Source organism: Hyperolius riggenbachi, unplaced genomic scaffold, assembly GCF_040937935.1.
Source record: "Hyperolius riggenbachi isolate aHypRig1 unplaced genomic scaffold, aHypRig1.pri scaffold_132, whole genome shotgun sequence".
NCBI lineage: Eukaryota > Metazoa > Chordata > Amphibia > Anura > Hyperoliidae > Hyperolius > Hyperolius riggenbachi.
Genome location: NW_027152348.1, coordinates 445,242 through 468,260, shown reverse-complemented (window position 1 = coordinate 468,260; position 23,019 = coordinate 445,242). Strand labels below are relative to the sequence as shown.

At 46.1% G+C, this 23,019-nt stretch overlaps 1 protein-coding gene across 4 annotated transcripts in view; it reads right to left on the bottom strand.

Moving 5' to 3' along the window:
• Positions 1-23,019, bottom strand: part of LOC137543623 (sialic acid-binding Ig-like lectin 13) — a 246,328-nt gene that overhangs the window by 67,472 nt on the left and 155,837 nt on the right. For all 4 annotated transcript variants that reach the window (XM_068264740.1, XM_068264741.1, XM_068264742.1 and 1 more), the window contains one exon: positions 9,597-9,884. In XM_068264740.1, coding sequence (XP_068120841.1) covers positions 9,597-9,884 — 288 coding nt within the window. The remainder of the gene's footprint in view (positions 1-9,596; positions 9,885-23,019) is intronic.

Sequence of the window (23,019 nt, the reverse complement as noted above, 5' to 3'; positions counted from 1 at the left end):
GAACCCCGTTGGTGGTGGCGGAGAAGGCAGTCAAGTGGCCTGCAGGCAGAGATGCTGTGTGGGGAGCGACTTAGTCTTGGGGCAGGCAGTCACATGGCGTGCAGGCAGAGATGCTGTGTGTGGGGACTGATTTAGTCTTCGGGCAGGCCTGGCCGTGCTTTGCAGACCACGTGGTCAGATGGACCCTTGACCCAACGATGTGTGCCAGAGATGACACCACTTGCCTTTCAACATCACAGTACAGTTTGGGTATTGCCTTATTTGAGAAATAATTGCGGCCTGGTATCTTCCACTGCGGTGTGTAGCTTTGCTTTTGTGTGCTGCTTTTCCTCAGGTGGTCATCCCATTGCAGTTTGTGCTTTGTAATCATGTGCCTTCGTAAGGTAGTTGTCCCTACGCGGGTCTTGGTCTTTCCATGGCTCAATTTTTGGTGGCAGAGAGTACAGATGGCATTGCTCTCATCTGCATACACTGAGGGTACTTTATGTGGTGCGAGGTCTTTGCCCTTCTTTCCCAGTCTTTTCTTACCTTGACACAATGTTTTTTCTACCTATTTATGTATAATGTATACCCTTGGCTTTTTGCCCTTCTATTTAGGGCATTAATGTATAAGACCTTTCCTTTAGGTGCAATACGGTACTTTTCTTACTCCTCCCACACAGAGCCGATTGGCTGCAGTGTGTTATATAATGAACTGTGACCAATGTAGTATTTTTAATGACTTGAGAAAGCAGAGGTTGCTCCTCTGCGAAACGCGTTGTCTTTTAATAAATTTCTATATCCTTGTGACCCACTGTATCCATAGTCCACTTACAAGTGGCTTTTTATTTATCCTACTTCATTCTATACGAGTAAATATACGCATCTGTCATCTATAAGTGGCCTTGTATGCCCCCTCTTATGCGGATATACAGACGCACATATCACGCAGTCTCAGTGCGGCTGGATGCCAGCGCCATGTCTTCCGCAGCTACGTCTGTGTAGAGTGTCGGGAAGGGTGATGTCACTTCCGCCATGCTGATACGGAGAGCCCTGTCCCCAGCTAACCTAAGAGGGACGCATGTTCATCGGGGCTGTGTACGCTGTACTGGCCACATGAGATCAAGGTGAGACCTTTCCTACTGGAGCTTTTGTTTGAACATACTGGGAGTCTCAGAGCGCCCCTTCTTCTTGCTTGCTCTCATCTGAGGCAGACACACACAAAAATGTCCACACCGCTGAGCCCTGGGGTGATGGCACTATGGTGGTGGCGGCCGACTGAGTGTTAAGTGGGGTGCCAGAATCAGAGCAGGAGGAGGAAGATATGTCACGCTTCCGTGTGGAAGCTGAGGAAGGTGAAGTGTTCTATGTTAAATAATCAACTACGTCCTGGCAATCTTGGGGGTTGATGGCACGGGCCTTCTGAACACTGTACTTTGGTCCAGGGGGCGCACAAAATCACGACAGCACGACCTCGAACAGACCTTGCCAGCTGGCCTGCCTGTTTTGCCCATATTGGGGGGTGAAGTGAAAGGTATGCACTGACTTGACTAATACAATGTGCAGTCACACAGGTGCAGTGAACAGGTATGCAGTGACTGGTATCAATACAATGTGCAGCTGTCACACACACAGGTACCATGTACAGGTACAGTGACTGGTGGTTTAAATATGACACTGCGTGTGCTCACGTAGGAAGGTGGGTGCACTGAACCACAGGTAGGTATGCAGTGATGGGCATTACAAATGTGCAGCTGTCACATACACACACAGGTACCGTGAACAGGTGCAGTGACTGGTGGTATTAAATATGACACTGCATGCGCTCACGTAGGTAGGTGGGTGCACTGAACAACAGATAGGTATGCAGTGATGGGCATTACAAATGTGCAGCTGTCACACACACACACAGATACCGTGAACAGGTACAGTGACTGGTGGTATTAAATATCACACTGCGTTCGGTCACGTAGGTAGGTGGGTGCACTGAACAACAGGTAGGTATGCAGTGATGGGTATTACAAATGTGCAGCTGTCACACACACAGGTAGTCACTGAATATGCTGGGCCTGGCAGTGGCACAGTAGGAATTACCAAGGGATCAAGTTCCAGCGGCTAAGACTGACTGACAGCGCTGTGTATGTAACACAAGTGTCAGTGGGACACACACACACACACACACAAAAATAGATCACAAGAACAACATTAGCTCTCAAAAGAGCTGTTGAGGATGAGGAGTGCTTTTTAGCAATAAGGATCAGCAAGAAAGTGTAACCTAACAAGCCTAACTAAGCTTTCCCTAATGTCTCTCTAGCGCCTCTCCCTTCTCTAATTACTGCAGCCACACGAGTGAGTGAAATGGCTGACGCTGCCTATTTTGCCTATTTTTTTATAAGGGGGGGCTCCAGGAGGGAGTGTAGCCTGATTGGCTACCCTGTGCCTGCTGACTGCAATGTATAGGGTCTAAGTTGACCCTAATGATATAGTATAGGGGGTGGGTCCAACTGCCATAAAGTTCACGTGCGTTGGCAAAAGCGAACCACTTAAGTTTGCGTGAATAAGTTCATGGTTGAACCGTTCGGGCCATCTCTACAGGCAAGTGACTCATTGGAATTTAAATGTATAGATTGTTGGGCACATGTACACACGCGGGCACTGGGACCCTGAGTCACCTGGGCCCTACTGCACTCACAGGGGCTGCAGGGGCAATAGTTATGCCATTGCCTACAGATACTTTCACTTGTAAGCATAAAGCGCCTCGCTCTCTCCTGGTTATCTCCATATCTCTCTGGAAGGTCTTTCACAGTCTCTTAGGGCTGGTTCAGACGGACGTTTGGAGGCGTCGCGTTCGTTGGCGTTGCATTCGTGATGCGTTCGGGCTTTCAGCAGCGTTCGCATTGCGTTCGGATGCGGTTGCGTTTTTTCTTCCCCTAGAGGGACATTACCCGTCGCGGTTAACAGCCCCTGGAAGCAACATGTAGCTTCCAGGGGCTCCTTGAACGCCAGTGAAAATCGGGACCCGAACGCCGCGTTTGTGCAAACGCGCGTAAAAGCTTGGTACAAACGCTCCCATTCACTTGAATGGGAGCGTTTAACGCCAAGCCCCGAACGCTGGCAGCAAACGCTCTGCAAACGTCCGTCTGAACCAGCCCTAACTCAGTTCAGATCTCTTCTCCACATCCTTTGTCTGTGGGGGTACCTTAAGCCTCTGTCCTTGGCCCCCTCCTTTTTTCCATCTACATGTACGGTTTTGGCAACTTAATCAACTCATTTGGGTTTCAATTCCACTTATATGCAGATGTTACACAACTGTACCTCTTGGCCCCAGACCTTACCTCCCTCCTCACATGTGTTTCTGAATGCTTGTTTGCTATATCCTCTTTTATGACCTAATCATTTTTACACTGTCTCTGTCCCCCTCTCTGCCTGATATAACAATAAGTGTTAAAGGGATACCAAGCAGGTTTTAAAATCACATTTTAAAACCTTCTTCCAGCCCACTATAGGCCGCGAGGTACCCTGATGTCCTCCTGGCTCCTCTCCCGGTCCCGCTGTCAGCTCTATTCATTGGCGACTTCCACCTGAAGTCACCAGTACGACTCCCCACTGCACACATTACGTACCAGCCGTCACCCGTCATCAAACCAGCAAGCATGAGAGTCACGCGCATGCACAGTTCAGGGTTAGAGAACGAGGCATGCACAGGACTTTCACGCCGGCCAGCGTGATGACACGCGCCGGCCGGCATGACACGTACCGTGCGCAGCAGGGACTTGTACTGGCAACTTCAGGTGGAAGTCACCTATTACTGGAGACACCAGCAGGACCAGGACAGAAGCCAGGAGGGTGCGAGGGACCTCGCGGCCCATGGTGGGCTGCAGGAAGCCCCAGCTAAATACAAGTTGTGATTTTAAAACCTGCTTGGTATCCCTTTAATAACACACCAATAATGCCAGTTCCCAAAACACTGTGCTTAGGTGTAATATTTGAATTATCTCTCTCTTTTATTTCTCATTATCAATTATCACTCCCTAGCAGAGATGCGCAACAAAATTGATGCGTGGGATGGAAGGTCTCGCTTACCAAGAAAGGTTAGATAAACTGGGTTTATTTAGTCTAGAGAAAAGATGCCTTAGAGGAGATCTAATTAACATGTATAAATACATCAGAGGGCAATATAATAGCTTGGCGGATGAGCTTTTTGTCCCTAGGCCTTCTCAAAGGACTAGAGGACATGATCTGCACATTGAGGAAAAACGTTTTAGCCATTTATTTAGGAAAGGGTTCTTTAAAGTAAGAGTGATTAAGATGTGGAATGCATTGCCACAGGAAGTCGTTATGGCAAACTCTATACCTGCATTTAAAGGGGGCTTAGATGCTTTCCTTGCGTTGAAAGACATCCATGGCTACAATTACTAGGTAATGCCTAATGATGTTGATCCAGGGATTTTATCTGATTGCCATCTGGAGTCGGGAAGGAATTTTTCCCTTTTGGGGCTAATTGGACCATGCCTTGTAAGGGTTTTTTCCGCCTTCCTCTGGATCAACAGGGATATGTGAGGGAGCAGGCTGGAGTTGTACTTTGTACTGGTTAAACTCGATGGACGTATGTCTTTTTTCAACCATAATAACTATGTAACTATGTAACCAGCTCCAGTCACATTCAACTCAAAAACATATCTCGCAATAAAGCTTTCTTCACTCAAGTCACAACTAAAATGTTATTATTGTCTGGACTATTGTAACATACTGCTTTGTGGTCTACCAACTAACAGGCTGCTGATTTCATTCATGTTTCTTCTCACTCTTCCTCTGCTGCTCCTCTCTGTCAAGCTCTCCATTGGCTACCAGTGCCATAGCTAGAGATTATGAGGCTCCATAGCAAAACGTTACTGGGGTAATCAGATGTAGACACTCTTGAGCAATGTCACTTGCCTCTAGCCTATGGATATGAGTTAACTGGTCGATTTACCAGTGTTGCTTTGGAATTTACACCGAAGTCATTTTTACTTCGAAAATGCCATTTTCGTTTTCACATTTCGTCTGTGTGAGTTTTCGCCAAAATAGGGAATTTAAAAATTAAGTGCCATATTTTCGACCAAACAGCAATTTTTGAAAATAACTGTCATATTCGAAAATAATGTGCTTTGCACAAAAACGTGAAAATTTATAGGAGCATTGTCTACTCTCCCCATATTAGGCCTTAAAGAGAACCCGAGGTGTGTTTAAAGAATGCTATCTGCATACAGAGGCTGGATCTGCCTATACAGCCCAGCCTCTGTTGCTATCCCAAACCCCACTAAGGTCCCCCTGCACTCTGCAATCCCTCATAAATCACAGCCATGCTGTGAGGCTGTGTTTACATCTGTAGTGTCAGTCTCAGCTGCTCCCCCGCCTCCTGCATAGCTCCGGTCCCTGCCCCCGTCCCTTCCCTCCAATTAGCAGGGAGGGAAGGGATGCAGGCGGGGACTGGAGTTCTGCAGGAGGCGGGGAGAGCAGCAGACTGACACTATAGAGATAAACACAGCCAGCTCTGACAAGCTGTTTGTCAGCAGCGTGGCTGCGATTTATGAGGCATTGCAGAGTGCAGGGGGACCTTAGGGGGGTTTGGGATAGCAACAGAGGCTGGGCTGTATAGGCAGATCCAGCCTCTGTATGCAGATAATATTCTTCAAACCTACCTCGGGTTCTCTTTAAAGAAAGCAAAAAAAAAAAAAAAAAGCTACATTATTAGAAAAGAGAATTTTACTAATTTCCATGAAAATAACGTGAAAAGAGTATCAGAATTTTTGTTCATCACTGCTATTTACATTCTTCTGTAATCTACACTGCTTATAGTCCATGGGCACGGAGCTAAAGGGAGGGAGGAGGAACAAGAGTGACACCAAACATTTGTAAAGACGCATATCCAGACGGATAAATGACTCATTTACATACTGAGTACGCAAGTGGAATGACGGAATACACATTCAAAATAAGTACAAGTCATTTATAAGTTATTCAAACAACTTATACACACGCATCAACTGCACGATATCAGACCAGCAGTCGTGTGAATAGATCCAGTTGGATCGTGCAAAACACCTATAATGAGTCACTCACAAAGTCGTTTGCACGAGTACACATGCTTGACTGTTACCCAACAGTCTAAAACAGACTAAAGTCAGACGACAAACAAGCAGTTTGGTTGAAGGCGTGTACGGGCCTATGGCCTAGGATACTATTGTTATGCAGACGACACACAACTGTATCTGTCCTTCAAGCCTGGCATACAGAACCCATCAATGTCTGTCTACAGGAATTACAACATTGGAGGAACACCAGCTGCTTGAGGCTTAACTCTGACAAAACAGAGGTATTGGTGGAAGGTGGTCCACACATGATGGATAATGTCAAAAACCCACCCCACTTCAAACTAGCAATTGGAGAAGATGCTGTGCAGTATAAAGACTCTGCACAAAACCTGGGGGTGATCCGAGATGTAAATCTAATGCTCAGACAGCAGGTATCAGCTGTTGGCAAGTCCTCATTCATCCATCTGAGAAATATAGCAAAAATTAAACACCTTATTCTGGCTGAAGACCTACCTACTCTAGTTCATGCATTTGTATCCTCCCACCTGGACTACTGCACTATCCTGTTCATAGGATCCCCAGATAAGGTTCTGCCCCCTTTACAAGTAGTACAGAATGCAGCAGCCAGACTCCTAGCCTATACCCCCTGCTGTTCACACATCACCCCAGTAGTGAAAACTCTTCACGGGTTGCCGGTAAAATGGAGAATCTATTTTAAGATAATTTTAAGATCTTCCTGCCGACATTCAAGGTTCTACACCACATGGGGCCCAAATACATAGCAGATCTGTTGGAGTTATATGTCCCTCCATGCACTTTCCGCTCTGCCAACAAGAAGAATTTGACTATTACCAGGATTCACTTAAAAAAATTTGGTGCTCTGGCCTTTTCCTATGCAGCCCCAACTATGAAACTCACTTCCACAATCAGTGGGAGAGGCTCCTTCTCTGGATAGCTTTAAGAAAAGGCTAAAAACTCACTTCTTTTCCTGAGCCTTTGAGACTATATAACGCAGGTGACAGCGCTCTGAGTCCTCAGGGAGAAAAGTGTTATAAAATAATAATTATTATTAGTATCTACAAAGGTTGTAGATTTGTAAATAAGTATATTAATATATAAAATTCACCAAGGAGGGGAAAGGCAAAATCCTTGATGATTTACACTCAATCTAGCCCTCAGAAGTTTTTCCAGCTTGAGGTTGTATTCTACTTGGTATTTTCTTGGAGTTAGTGTGGGAATGTCTGTTTGATTCCAGTGGGAGGTGATCGGTTGTCGTTGCGAGTAGATGAAATATTATGAATCTGTTGGGAGCAGGGTTGCTCTCACGAGTAGTCATGAGTGATTACCCGTGATTTAAATGAGTTTTAATTGCCGCAGCTGAGTGGCTGGATGTGGAGGGAGGGGGGTTAATTACCCATAATGCTGCTGTCCTGTTGGTCGCATTGCGAGCCTCACACCGGCACACTTCCTCCTTCAAGCTGGAATTTTTCCATTTTAAGGTTAATTGGCCCAAGCCTTGTAAGGTCTTTCACCTTCCCTTGGATCAACTGGGATATGTGCAGGATGGTGTTTTATTATTTATTTATTTATGTTTGGACTTGATGGACAAATGTCTTTTTTCAACCAAGACATGTAACGATATGTAACGGTAAAAAACTTTAAGGCATTCTAGGAAATATGCTATTAGTGGTGCTTGTAATGGCCGACTTTGTGCAACTTTGCCATAATTTTTATGTAATTACGTTGTAAATATGTTTTGAGTGAGAGCGGACCTATGATTCCAATTACAATTTGTCATTACGTGTAATTACAGGTGGAATTTCGATTTGGACTTAAGATTTTCTTTCATTAGGCATTATGGGCCATATGCAATTCACTTTTTCACCTGAGTTTTCTCTTAGGTGATATTTTTAAACTTGCCAATAAAATGTCTTTTAAGCCCCCAGAAGGTAAGAAAATGCTCAAAATAATTTTGTTAGTACTTTTCCCTCAATGCTTTGTACTGGAAAGTTATTTAAAATCAAAGATGAAAAATGATCTCCTAGGAGAAAACTCAGGTGAAAAAGAGATTTGCATATGGCCCTATATCTCTTATATAGCATACATACATATAAACATACTGGAAAACCCCCATTACCCGGCAGTAACAGGGATTGGCTGATTCCGGATTAGTGTGCCTTCCTGTTGCTTGAGAGTCAATGTTAAAAATAGGCATAGCTAAAAATCAGTACTATACCCCAAACTGTACACTTACCATAAACTCTGTATTAATGTAAACATACAGAAATTAAAAACAAATTAAGACAACGGACAGACTTAATGTAACAGAGGGTTATTATTGTATAAAGAATATTCATCCTGCAAGGCTAGGATTAGTTTTCTGGTTGCTGGAGACTTCTGGTAAGCTGTATGTATGCATAATTTACATGTATAGTACTTCAAAATTATATATATATATATATTCATACCTACATAACAACATACATGTATTTAAAAAGTAAAATATATATGTTCAGATGGTGGGAAATTATAAAAAAGTGACTTGGGGTTCCCCCTCCTGAGCCTCTTTAACCCCTTTCTCCCCATGCAGGCTGGGATACCCAGAATGCGGAGCCCCGCCCGCGTGGGGCTTCACACCCTGAGCTATACCAGCCCGCATGGTCCATGGTATGGTGGGGCTCCGGGGGAGAGGAACGACCAAGCCTTCCCTCCACCAGAGCCCTTGCCAAACCTTCCCTCCACCAGAGCCCTTGTCCAATCCACAGGCTCTTCCCTAGGGTTGCTCATTGGATTCTGCAGAAATGCAATTTCCACATTTCCAACCAGAATTTGCATTTTCGCATCAGAATGTGGAATGTGGAAATACTAGTGCAGATAGCGCATTTTCTCGGAAAACATTTTTGTGGAAAATTCGCTTACCGATATGCATTATTTTCAGCTAATCAGAAGACTCAGAATGAATAAGCCAATGCGAGAGTGCAAAAATGTTGGCGGAAATTTTTAAAGGAAAATCCACATTGGAATGCGGAAAACGGTAGTGTAAAGTGGAAAATATAGCGGTAAGTGGAAAAGATAGCAGTAAAAGCGGATTTTCCATGATATCAGAAATCTGCATTTCTGACCATCCCTATTTTTCTTCACTCCTGTATTCAGGAGGATGTGGGGGCTGATGACACCCTATTCATGGTGGCATCTGAGATTCCCCTATAGGTAGCGAACCCCCAGATCCCTGCCCCCTCCCCAGGTAAAATGAGTATAGCGGTACTGAGTACCACTCCCCGTAAAATTAAAGTGTGCATGCATGGTCTTTTTCCTCCATGCACAAGCGCCTTCATTCTAAAGGGCATGAATGGACCTTACTCATAGCTCCCCAGTACCAAGAGGCTTATACTTGGACAGGGGCACAGTCACAAGAAGAAGAGGCTCTTGAGGAGTAGCAATGGAGGATCAGGAAACCTTCAGAAATCCAGCAACTTTCCACTACTTAATAAATATCTACATTTTATTCCTCACAGGTTTGCATTCAATAAGATAAGTTCTTACCTTTCTCATTAAAGAGAATTAGAATTAGATTCCCAATTTCATTAGAGCTTATACATTCTATATGTATCGCACTCTGGTGGCGTAGCTGGAGGTTTAGGTTACTGGTGGTCACTGATCCAGATCTAGAGGTGGAAATTTGAATATCTTTATCGGAACTGATATGGATCTTCTCATGGAACTTCCACTGGATGTTTGCAAGCGGGAAGGACTGAACAATGCAAGTACATTCTATATGGTGTTCTGCTTTATTGCAAGTAGAATTCCTCCCCAAAGGAGTTCTTGGTTGGTCTATGAGAAACACAAAATAGACATGTGACCATAGAGAGACATATAACATGAGATGGATATTTATTCTCTAATTATCCTCACAGGAAACTGTCTTTTCAAATAATTTTGTACTTATCTTCTTAGCTCTGAAAAACACGAGAAGATGCTTCAGGACATCTTGGCCAAAATATATTACTATGTGTCCTTTTATATTTTTATTTATATCTGTTCACAAATGATCACTGCGTAAGTCATAGCAATAAAGTTGGATATTGCTACTGGGCTAAATTCACCCGCACGGGGCGTGCTCAGTCCTTTGGGTGTCACTGTGGTCAATGAGCGCTGTACAGACACATCACTCACACGTTTCTATGGAGGAGGAAAAATCGTGGACAGCACAGTAGTGCAGGCCGGTTATCACAAACGATCCAACTGATCTGTTGCAGAGTGATAAGTGTGAATGGATTCTATTTATACACTGATGTGGATCTTCTCATGGAACTTCCACTGGATGTTTGCAAGCGGGAAGGACTGAACAATGCAAGTACATTCTATATGGTGTTCTGCTTTATTGCAAGTAGAATTCCTCCCCAAAGGAGTTCTTGGTTGGTCACAAAATAGACATGTGACCATAGAGAGACATATAACATGAGATGGATATTTATTCTCTACTTGGTTGTTGCAATAATAATTATCCTCACTGGAAACTGTGTTTTCAAATAATGAAATGTCTTTTCCTGCTGTACTGGGAATAGAGCCCCCTGCCCCATCTTTACATGTGCTGCCTGTTTACAGCACCCTATTTAAAGTGGACCTGGATTTAGAACTCCTCTCTGCTTAGCAATAGCATAATAACCTTTAAGCAAAAACATGTCTTTGTTACAGCTGATACAAATCCTAAAATAAATGTGCACAGTTTCTACTTCCTGATTCATGGAAGCAGATATTGGGTGCGGCTCACTAACAGGTGCTCACTGAGTTAGCACGTCTTAGGGCTTTGGACATGCAAACTAGGGTGCTAAGTAGTTTGCACGTCCAAAGCAGTTAGTGATCGCGCGCAAACCATAGCGCATCACGGTGTGCGCAAAGCATTGCATTGCGGTGCGAACAAAACATCACACTCGCACCACGCGGCGCTATGGTTTGAACATGATTTTGCGCACACGGGTGTATACTGCGAGAAAGCCTGCTTTTCACTCTGGTGCTAACACTTAACGCCAATTAGTGAATAAAGCCCATATCGTTTACAGCCTGTGCTTTCAAATGGGCTTATTTGCCATAGGCAGTCATGTGACACAGAGGAGGATCAAATTACAACTTGTGATTAGACACAAAATGAGGGGGAATTAAACAAGCTAAATACATTCAGGATGCATTTCTCTACGTTTTCCTTCTGTCCTGAGCATCAGTTCAGGTCCACTTTAAAGTTTAATAGTATGCAAACATTATTTGGGTTTCATCAAACTTGTGTGATAAGCAGTGCAGTGAACTGTTTACTGGTAAAGAGAGATGACTCATAAAGGTGAGTCTGCAGAAGCATTGCTCTGACCCAGCTCCAGAAAATGGAAAGTGGTTGATTGGCCACACCTCCAACCAGCACCAGCCCATTGTGAGAAAATGCAGAAAAGCTTCCGCGTGTGTTCAGAACAAGGCGGCTGATTCCGCGTCCAACACGGCGGTTTGCTCGCGTAGGCCTACATCTACTAGTATGGCTGAACGCGGAGAAACAGCCGCATGCTCTGATAGCGGTGCGGCTGGTTCCGCGTCCAGCGCGGAGGGTGGTATACAACACATGGCTGGTGTGGCTGGGACTGATAGTCCACACAGGTTCAGAAGGACGCGAGCGCGCGCTGAGAGGCAGAACTTTTATGACAGCCAGAAGGGAGTCAGCTGACCAAGCCAGTCAGCTGACGATTTAACCAGTTCCCATTGGTCCAGAACTTAGGGGAGGCACTGGAGAGCGCTGTGCTATATATACTGGGTGCTGGTCATTCGTTGGTTGTCTGCCATTGTGATCACTACGTGGAAGCACTCAGACCTTTTGTTAGATTCTGTGTTACCAGTTGTTATATCCAGACTAGTTCCAGGGTGTTGATGATTACGGACCTCACACCCAGACTAGGGAATTGTATTACCATTCTGTTATACTTCAGACTAGTTCCAGGGTGTTGATGATTACGGACCTCACACCCAGACTAGGGAATTGTATTACCATTCTGTTATACTTCAGACTAGTTCCAGGGTGTTGATGATCACAGACCTCACACCCAAACTAGGGAATTGTATTACCATTCTGTTATACTTCAGACTAGTTCCAGGGTGTTGATGATCACGGACCTCACACCCAGATTAGGGACTTGTATTACCATTCTGTTATACTTCAGACTAGTTCCAGGGTGTTGATGATCACGGAGCTCACACCCAAGACTAGGCATTGTTTATTATCTGTTATGACCTTCTGCTTTCCTGACCACTTTTCTGATTACTGTATTGGTACTTCGCTATATCTGATATTCTGTTGCCAAACTCTGCATGTCTTAGGATTACTGAATCTGTCTCCTGTCTTTGTACCTATCTGTCCGTGTGTTGCCGACCTGGCTTGCCCGACCACGAGAGCTATCTCCCCACCAGGCATGGGCTTCCGAATTCCGCGGAAGCTAAAATTCCGAAATTCCGCCGGAATTGGGGTTTCCGCATGGTTCAGCGGAATTCGGAATTTGCAATCCGGAATTCGGAATTTGCAATCCGGAATTCGGAATTCCGGCAAAATCGGAATCGGAATGAATTGACCAATCAGGAGATGCGGAATGAGTTGACCAATCATAATCAGCGGAGAGTTACTGCGCTAAAATAACGGTTTCAACATTTTTTTTATCCAAATTTACAAAATACAAATCAACTTTATTAACAATAGATATTTCAAATGAGCGATTGAGTGTTTCCTCCTAAATTTACGGAAATCCGTTTAAAAATTACGGAAGTCCGTTTAAAAATACGGAAAGTGCACGTGGCGGAATACCGCGGAATTCCGCGGAATGTAGCGGAATTCCACCGGAATGTAGCGGAAGCGGAATTTCGGTAGTGGCGGTATGCGGAATTACCGCGGAATCGGAAATTGGCTCTTCCGACCATGCCTGCTCCCCACCTTAGAGATAGTTCACAAGATCATTAGTGACACCCTCCTATTGGTGTCACTCACGCTCTGGTCCTTCCATCTCCTTGCCTGGCTCCTCCCTTCGGGAGATTCTCAAGTTACTGGAAGGCACTTGTTCTCTTTTGCAGTATAGTCTACTGCTCTGATACCTGTTCTCCAGTTATTGTCCTCAAAGTACTTACTGTTGCACCAAAACACTCATATCACTCCGGTGTCCAGAGGTAATTGATATATCTGATTATCGGTGATACTGAAGATCATCAATAATCGGGTATATATCTGTATTCTTGGTGATACTGCAGATCACCAATAATCAGACCCTCTCTGTGTTACACCGATCATTACAGAACGGCAGACCAAATACAAATGGACGCACTCACCAGCCGTCTGGGCATACTTACCACTTCGGTGGATAACATAAACCAAGTGCTGGGCAGCCACCAGACGTTAATTGACGCTTTGTCTGGATCTATACAAACCCTCCAGACGGCTGTAAATGAAGTGCGATCTCCTCCTAGCACAGACATACGTATGCCTGTACCTGAGAAATTTTCTGGTCACAGATCTGACTTCCGAAATTTTAGAAGTAGAGTGTTATCATACTTTGAGTTAAGACCTAGATCTTCAGGAACTATGGCCCAAGGGGTCACATTTATTAAAACTTTGTTATCAGGCGATTCTCAGACCTGGGCGTACAGTCTTCCCCTCGGGCACCTGGCCCTAACCTCTGTAGAGGAATTTTTTAAAGCTATGGCTGTAATTTACGATGACCCAGACATTGCCTCGACTTCTGAGCGGAAGCTCAAACTGTTACGTCAAGGCAAAAGTCCGGTTGAAGATTATGCTGCTGAATTTAGGAGATGGTCAGTATCGGCCAGGTGGGACACATTTGCCCTTTTAGATTGTTTTTTATCAGGGTTGTCAGACGAGGTCTCCGATCTTATGTTAAGCCAGCCTGAAGTCCATCGATGAGGCCATTTCATCGGCCATCAGGATAGATCGCCGGCTGCGCTATCAGAGACAGACCCGGGGTAAAAACCATGTGAGAATGGTGTCCCACGCTGCACCTCCAGTAACTCCACCTCCTCCCGCTTCACCTCCGCCTGAGCCAATGCAGATTGGTCGGTCAAAATTGTCTCAAGTGGAGCGGAAACGCAGGATATCAGAGCAGCTCTGTTTTTATTGTGCAGAGGGGGGTCATAGAGTACAGAATTGCCCTAAGAAGTCGGGAAATGCTACTGCCTAGGTGTACTTGGGGGTAATACCCTAGGCGTGCAATTTTTACCCCTAGGTGATAAACGTTTGCTTCTTCCCTGTACTGTTTCATGGGAAGATAGGTCTGAGGTCACTGAAGCCTTCATTGACTCGGGCTCAGCGGCTAATTTTATGGATTACGAATTTGCAAAGAAATTGGGTATTCCAGTCACCCCGGTAAAACCACCGATTCAAGTTACTGCAGTAAATGATTCCCCTCTGCAGGGTAACAGTCCTCTGTCACAGACTCCAGAAGTGGGAGTCACTATTGGGGTGTTGCATAGAGAAGATTTGCATTTTTTGTGTTACGAATGACAACCTCCACGATCATTCTTGGCATGCCTTGGTTACAACTTCACTCACCTCAGATTAATTGGGCCACTGGTCAGCTAACGAGCTGGTCTTCCCATTGCTTTCATCACTGTTTAGCGAAGGTAACCTTGGGTGAGACCAAGATTCACGTGGAGGGATTGCCAGATCAGTATGCCGAGTTTGCAGACGTGTTTTGCCCTAAGTCAGCCGATAAACTTCCTCCACACCGCCCTTTCGATTGTCCTATCGATCTCTGGTCTGGTTGTATGCCCCCTAGAGGTCATCTCTACAATTTATCTGGGCCTGAAAAGTTGGCCATGCAGGAAGAGATCCGTGAAAACTTAGCTAAAGGGTTCATTCGCCCTTACCGGTCGCCTGCTGGGGCAGGTTTCTTTTTTGTAAAGAAGTAGGACGGAGGCCTTCGGCCATGCATTAATTATCGGAGCCTGAATAAAATCACAGTAAAAAATCGCTATCCATTACCTTTAATAGATGATTTATTTACTCAGATCACCAATGCTAAGATTTTCTCAAAATTGGATTTGCGGGGTGCATACAACCTGGTACGGATCAGAGAGGGCGATGAGTGGAAGACGGCCTTTAACACACCCGATGGGCATTACGAGTACCTGGTGATGCCCTTCGGGTTGTGTAACGCCCTGGCCGTCTTTCAGGAACTCATTAATGAGGTGTTCAGAGAGGTTTTGGGCAAATTTGTATTAGTATATCTGGATGATATACTAATCTTCTCAGCCAACCTCTCAGAGCATAGGGATCATGTCAGGTTTGTGTTGCACAAGCTAAGACAAAACATGTTATATGCCAAGTTGGAGAAATGCATTTTTGAGGTAACATCTGTCGCCTTTCTGGGGTACATAATTTCTACCTCAGGCCTTTCTATGGACCCTGCCAAAGTCTCTGCTGTTCTGGAGTGGCCTCAGCCGGTGGGACTGAAGGCTCTCCAGAGATTCTTAGGGTTCGCTAATTACTATAGAAGGTTCATAAAGGGGTACTCCACAGTCATCTCACCCCTCACCAGTCTCACAAAGAAAGGGGCAGATACTAACCACTGGTCCCCCGAAGCTCTTGCTGCTTTCTCCACTCTGAAGGAATTGTTTTGTACTGCACCCATTTTGAGACACGTTGACATCTCCTATCCCTTTATTGTGGAGGTAGATGCCTCAGAGGTTGGGGTAGGGGCTGTGCTGTCTCAGCATTCTGGGTTGCAAGGAAGGTTACACCCATGTGCCTATTTTTCCCGTAAATTTTCACCCGCAGAAAAAAACTACGATATAGGCAACAGGGAGCTCCTAGCCATTAAATTGGCTTTTGAAGAGTGGTGTCATTGGCTAGAAGGAGCAGAACATACGATTACAGTCTACACTGATCTAGAGTTGGGCCGAACGGTTCGCCGGCGAACCTGGTTCGCGCGAACCTAGGTGGTTCGCGTGCGGGTACCGCACGCGAACTTTATTGCGGAAAAGTTCGCCCCATTGCGGTTCGCCCCATAATGCACTGAGGGTCAACTTTGACCCTCTACATCACAGTCAGCAGGCCCAGTGTAGCCAATTAGGCTACACTAGCCCCTGGAGCCCCACCCCCCCTTATATAGGCAGGCAGCGGCGGCCGTGGCCACTCGTGTGCCTGCATTAGTTAGAGTAGGGCGAGCTACTGCAGTCTCTCATAGGGAAAGATTAGTTAGCCTTAGCTTGTCCCTGGCTGCATACCTGTTCATTGATCCTGCCACTGCATACCTGTTCATTGATCCTGCCACTGCATACCTGTTCATTGATCCTGCCACTGCATACCTGTTCATTGATCCTGCCACTGCATACCTGTTCAGTGATCCTGCCACTGCATACCTGTTCATTAATCCTGCCACTGCATACCTGTTCATTGATCCTGCCACTGCATACCTGTTCATTGATCCTGCCACTGCATACCTGTTCATTGATCCTGCCACTGCATACCTGTTCATTGATCCTGCCACTGCATACCTGTTCATTGATCCTGCCACTGCATACCTGTTCAGTGATCCTGCCACTGCATACCTGTTCATTGATCCTGCCACTGCATACCTGTTCTGTGAACCCACCACTGCATACCTGTTCTGTTCAGTGGACCCGCCACTGTATACCTGTTTAGTGAACCCGCCACTGCATACCTGTTCTGTTCAGTGGACCCGCCACTGTATACCTGTTCAGTGGACCCGCCACTGCATACCTGTTCTGTTCAGTGAACCCGCCACTGCATACCTGTTCTGTTCAGTGGAGTTTGGTGTGTCAGTGTGAAGCAGTACCTTAATTACACTCCCTGATTGATGTATACACATGCAAGATGTTTTAAAGCACTTTAGGCCTGTCATTTAGCATTCAATGTGATTTCTGCCCTTAAAACGCTGCTTTGCGTCAAATCCAGATTTTTCCCGGTGACTTTTGGCGTGTATCCCACTCCGCCATGCCCCCCTCCAGGTGTTAGACCCCTTAAAACATCTTTTCCATCACTTTTGTGGCCAGCATAATTTTTTTTTTTTTTCAAAGTTCGCATCCCCATTGAAGTCTATTGCGGTTCGCGAACTTTAACGCGAACCGAACCTTCCGCGAAAGTTCGCGAACCCGGTTCGCGAACCTAAAATCGGAGGTTCGGCCCAACTCTACACTGATCACAAAAATTTGGAATACATCGAAGGGGCTAAGAGATTGAGTCCCCGACAGGCTCGGTGGTCACTGTTTTTCTCAAGATTCAGATTTATAATTACGTATACCCCGGGTAGTAAAAATATTAAAGCAGATGCTTTATCCAGATGTTTTGAGCCAGAGACAGCACAGCCCTCAGACCCAGAGACTATTCTCCCACAGAAAGTGGTGTTGGCAGCCACAGAGACCTGGAGGAACTGGACTGAAACTTTAAGTCCCTTCCAGCAGGATGTCCCTGAGGGAAAGCCTGAAGGGGTCATGTTTGTACCATTGCCATTTCGTCTCCAGATATTGCAGATGTACCACTCCCACAAAAATGCTGGACATCCTGGTGCCACCAGAACACAAGACCTTGTTGCTAGGTGTGCTTGGTGGCCTTCATTGGCAACTGACTGCAAGGAGTATGTGAGAGAATGTGCAGTGTGTGCAAGAAGTAAACCCTCCCGTCAGGCACCTGTGGGAACATTGCAGCCTTTACCCACCCCAAGTGAACCATGGACCCATTTGTCCATGGATTTTGTGGGTGAACTCCCGAGGTCTGAGGGCATGTCGGTCATTTGGGTGGTAGTCGACAGATTCAGTAAAATGGCCCATTTCGTGCCCCTGAAAGGACTCCCCTTGGCCCAGGAGTTGGTCGATCTATTCATCCTGCATATCTTCCAGCTACATGGCATTCCCGAAAATATAGTGTCAGATCGGGGAGTCCAATTTGTTTCTAAATTTTGGAGGGCATTCTGTCACCAGTTGGGCATGGAACTGTCGTTTTTGTTGGGCTACCACCCACAGACCAATGGTCAGACTGAGAGAATTAATCAATCTCTGGAACAGTTTCTAAGGTGTTACATTGCGGATGCACAAACTGATTGGGTCAAGTTCTTGCCGTTTGCAGAATTTGCACACAATAATTTGAAGAGCTCTTCTTCTGGATTCTCTCCATTCCAGGTGGTAACAGGAAGGTTGCCTAGTTTCTCCCCACTGACAGTAGCTTCTACTCCGTTTCCAGCTTTAGAGGCTTGGCAAAAGTCTTTTAAAAACATGTGGGGAATGGTGAAAAAGAATCTAGAGAAGGCTTTTCAGAGTCAGAAAGCACAAGCTGACAAGAAACGTTCCATAGAGTGGAAGTTCCGGCCAGGAGACCTGGTCTGGGTGTCCACTCGTCATTTGGCTTTAAAACAGCCCTCACCCAAGCTAGGACCCAGATTTGTGGGTCCTTTCCCAGTAACCAGGAAAATCAACAATTTTACTTATGCCATTGATCTTCCTGCCAGTATGCGTGGTGTGAGATCATTCCATGTATCCCTGCTTAAGCCAGCAGTGCATGTAGATTCCACTCCTCCTCCCCCTGTGATGGTGGATGACCAACCTGAGTATGAAGTGGAAAAGATTTTAGACTCACGTATTGTGCAGAACTCAGTATAGTATTTGGTTCACTGGAAGGGTTATGGCATTGAGGAAAGAACATGGGTACCTGAGTGCCGCATGCATGCGGATGAATTAAAGAGGGAGTTCCGTGCCCTACATCCTGAGAAGCCGGGTAGGAGCTGTCCGGAGTCCACTCCTCAGGGGGGGGTAATGTGAGAAAACGCGGAAAAGCCTCCGCGTGTGTTCAGAACAATGCGGCTGATTCCACGTCCAACGCGGCGGTTTGCACGCGTAGGCCTACATCTGCCAGTGTGGCTGAACGTGGAGAAACCGCCGCATGCTCTGATAGCGGTGCGGCTGGTTCCGCGTCCAGTGCTGCGGGTGTTATACAACACATGGCTGGTGTGGCTGGGACTGATAGTCCACACAGGTTCAGAAGGACGCGCGCGGGCGCTGAGAGGCAGGACTTTTATGACAGCCAGAAGGGAGTCAGCTGACCAAGTTGGTCAGCTGACGATTCAACCAGTTCCCATTGGTCCAGCACTTAGAGGAGGCGCTGGAGAGCGCTGTGCTATATATACTGGGTGCTGGTCATTCGCTGGTTGTCTGCTACGTGATCACTACGTGGAAGCACTCAGACCTTTTGTTAGATTCTGTGTTACCAGTTGTTATATCCAGACTAGTTCCAGGGTGTTGATGATTACGGACCTCACACCCAGACTAGGGAATTGTATTACCATTCTGTTATACTTCAGACTAGTTCCAGGGTGTTGATGATTACGGACCTCACACCCAGACTAGGGAATTGTATTACCATTCTGTTATACGTCAGACTAGTTCCAGGGTGTTGATGATCACGGACCTCACACCCAGACTAGGGAATTGTATTACCATTCTGTTATACTTCAGACTAGTTCCAGGGTGTTGATGATCACGGACCTCATACCCAGATTAGGGACTTGTATTACCATTCTGTTATACTTCAGACTAGTTCCAGGGTGTTGATGATCATGGAGCTCACACCCAAGACTAGGCATTGTTTATTATCTGTTATGACCTTCTGCTTTCCTGACCACTCTTCTGATTACTGTATTGGTACTTCGCTATATCTGATATTCTGTTGCCAATCTCTGCATGTCTTAGGATTACTGAATCTGTCTCCTGTCTTTGTACCTATCTGTCCGTGTGTTTCCGACCTGGCTTGCCCGACCTCGAGAGCTATCTCCCCACCTTAGAGATAGTTCACAAGATCATTAGTGACACCCTCCTATTGGTGTCACTCACGCACTGGCCCTTCCATCTCCTGGACTCTCAGGTTACTGGAAAGCACTTGTTCCCTTTTGCAGTATAGTCTACTGCTCTGATTCCTGTTCTCCAGTTATTGTCCTCAAAGTACTTACTGTTGCACCAAAACACTCATATCACTCCGGTGTCCAGAGGTTAGTGATATATCTGATTCAATATATACACTTATTCTCCGCGCAAAGGGCTTAACAGAGTTCCATGAGCTGCCCAGAAGTAAAAAGTCCTCAGAGAGACTCCACACAAGCATAAAATTCCAAACTTCAGCGCTGCATAGCCTCTTGTGTTAAAAATCCATCACCAACACCACTCACAGTGCAGGCTTACCAACTTCCAATAAGACCCAGATTATAAGGTCTACACGTTCAATAATCCCCACGATCACAGGCTTCCTTGTTGTCACTTTTCAGATATCAGTCCTCAGCAGGTGCTCCCAGCATAAGAAGATATAATATATAACAAACAAGTAATGTCAGCAGGATGCCACTCTCCCATCTGCCAACCGTTTCGTTCGGGCGAAACGGTTGGCAGATGGGAGAGTGGCATCCTGCTGACATTATTTTAAACGCTGTATCAACTGAGGGTCCCTGTAACAAGGGCCCTTATGTGAGTATCTGTTTATACTTGTATTTTATGAATAAAAGTGCCGGCTTTTAAAACAAAACAGAGAGCACTTAGATCTTGTTTGTTATATATTATATCTTCTTATGCTGGGAGCACCTGCTGAGGACTGATATCTGAAAAGTGACAACAAGGAAGCCTGTGATCGTGGGGATTATTGAACGTGTAGACCTTATAATCTGGGTCTTATTGGAAGTTGGTAAGCCTGCACTGTGAGTGGTGTTGGTGATGGATTTTTAACACAAGAGGCTATGCAGCGCTGAAGTTTGGAATTTTATGATATATCTGATTATCAGTGATACTGCAGATCACCAATAATCAGACCCTCTCTGTGTTACACCGATCGTTACACCCATGCTGCTAATTTGAAGTCATTGCAATTTGCCGTTTTTGATGGGATGCACCGTGACATCAAGTTGGAGACCTAAGCAAAGTGTTGCTTTAGTGCGAGTCAATGGATTTACCCCCTGAGAGTAAACAAACCTCCATGCTTTAATGAAGACATGAATTTTGCCATGTTTTGCCAACTTAGCAACTTTAGCCTAATACACACCTTTTAATTATCTGCTTATAGTATTCAAAATATGTTTACCCTCATACTACATGTGTGCAAGATGGGTCCCCGGAGTTTGTGTGTTCTCCCCATGTCTGTGTGGGTTTCCTCTGGACACTCTGGTTTCCTCCCACATCCCAAAAACATACAGACAGTGCTGCTCGGATACATTTTTTCAAAATCCAAATTGAATTCGGATATCCAAATCTGAACTTTTTGGTATCCGAGTAGAATCAGATATCCGAACCCAATATCTGGGATATCCGATCAGTTTCAGATATCCGGATAGAAAACCGAAAGTGGGCTGAAAATGGCTTAAATTCTCTCTCTCTCTCTCTCTCTCTCTCTCTCTCTCTCTCTCTCTCTCTCTCTCTCTCTCGGACTCTATGCCTCCGAACTTAATTCTGACCTAAAAACCTTCTGCTTGGATATCAGAACTAAGTATCCAATCTAAGTCTAAGTATCCAAGTTTAACTAGCTAGCAGAAGGTCAAAACAAATAATACAATTCGACTAGTACTTTAAGCTATCAACAGAATCTGGCTAAGTGTGGATCCCCAGCTCCTGCTGGTTCTAGGCACACTTTCGGATCTGACTAGGACCGAGTGCTAACTTGTAGCATTTGCAACAGCCTGCCCCAGTCACTCAGCCAATCCGGAGCATAGGTAGAGTCAGCTGACCAACCGATCAGCTGACTCCCCTTCTAGATGCATAAAGGTCCTTTCGCTCGGCGCGCGCGCGTGTAGCCCTTAGAGCTGGTCCACACTAGGTCCGGAAACGTATCCGTGGCTGCGTTTTTCAAACCTGATGAAAAACGGAGTCCCGGATACTAATGTTCAAAGTAGCAGCCAGCCTCACCCAAGTAAAAAACAAATCCGTCTGCGTTTGCGGGGACCCGTTTTCAAAACCTGAACGGAAGGTCCGGATCTGCTGCATTTTCACGCAACGGATCAGGACCACGGATACACGCAGGGGTAGTGAAAGCAATGAGAAAACGCATCTCCAGCTCCACAGGCAAAAAACTGATGTGAAAACGGATAGCCTGAGCTTTATGATTGGCCCAAAAAATCCTCCCACTCCTTCCTAATGATAGAGACGTTTTCTGTCAGGGAAAAACCTGAACGGAAACTGATGCAAAACTGATGCACTTTCATCAGTTTGCAGTACGGTGGGTACTTCCCCTAATCTTCCCCGGATCCGGACTGCAGTGTCCGTCCTGCAACTGTGTCTAGTGTGGACCTAGACTTCTATGAGCGATAGAAGGACCAGGCAAAGCACCAGCATGTAACTGCGCGGCGGAAACCGCCGGCTGAGACGCGGAGATAGCCGCCATGCCGCTTGCTATTGCGGCCGTATCTCCGCTATTCATTACAATAAAGGTGGCAAAATTGGCCAATCATTGAAGGCAGGGGCGTCGCTAGCCCTATTTTGGGGGGGCACGTGCCCCCAATCTGTCCTGGGGTGCCACGGATCTCTGCCCGGCCGCCCCCTCTAGCAGCGGCTCCCTCCAGCCGCCGCCGCCGCGTCACTCAGACCTCAGGATCAGGCGGCGAGCCGGCGACCAATCGTGCGGGCGCTAGGACCCAGCGCCCGCACTGATATGCGGAAGTGACATCACTTCCGCATATCGAGCGGGTGCATCCAGCGCCCGCTCTTACTGGTCGGGTCGCCGCTGATCCTGAGGTCTGCTACAAGGTAAGGGGGGTGGGGGGAGCGGCGGCGGCGGGGGGGGGGGGGGGCTCCCTGGCACTCACTTACTCCCTAAAGGGGCTCCCCCTGGCACTCACTCACTCCCTAAAGGGGCTCCCTGGCACTCACTCACTCCCTAAAGGGGCTCCCTGGCACTCACTCACTCCCTAAAGGGGCTCCCTGGCACTCACTCACTCCCTAAAGGGGCTCCCTG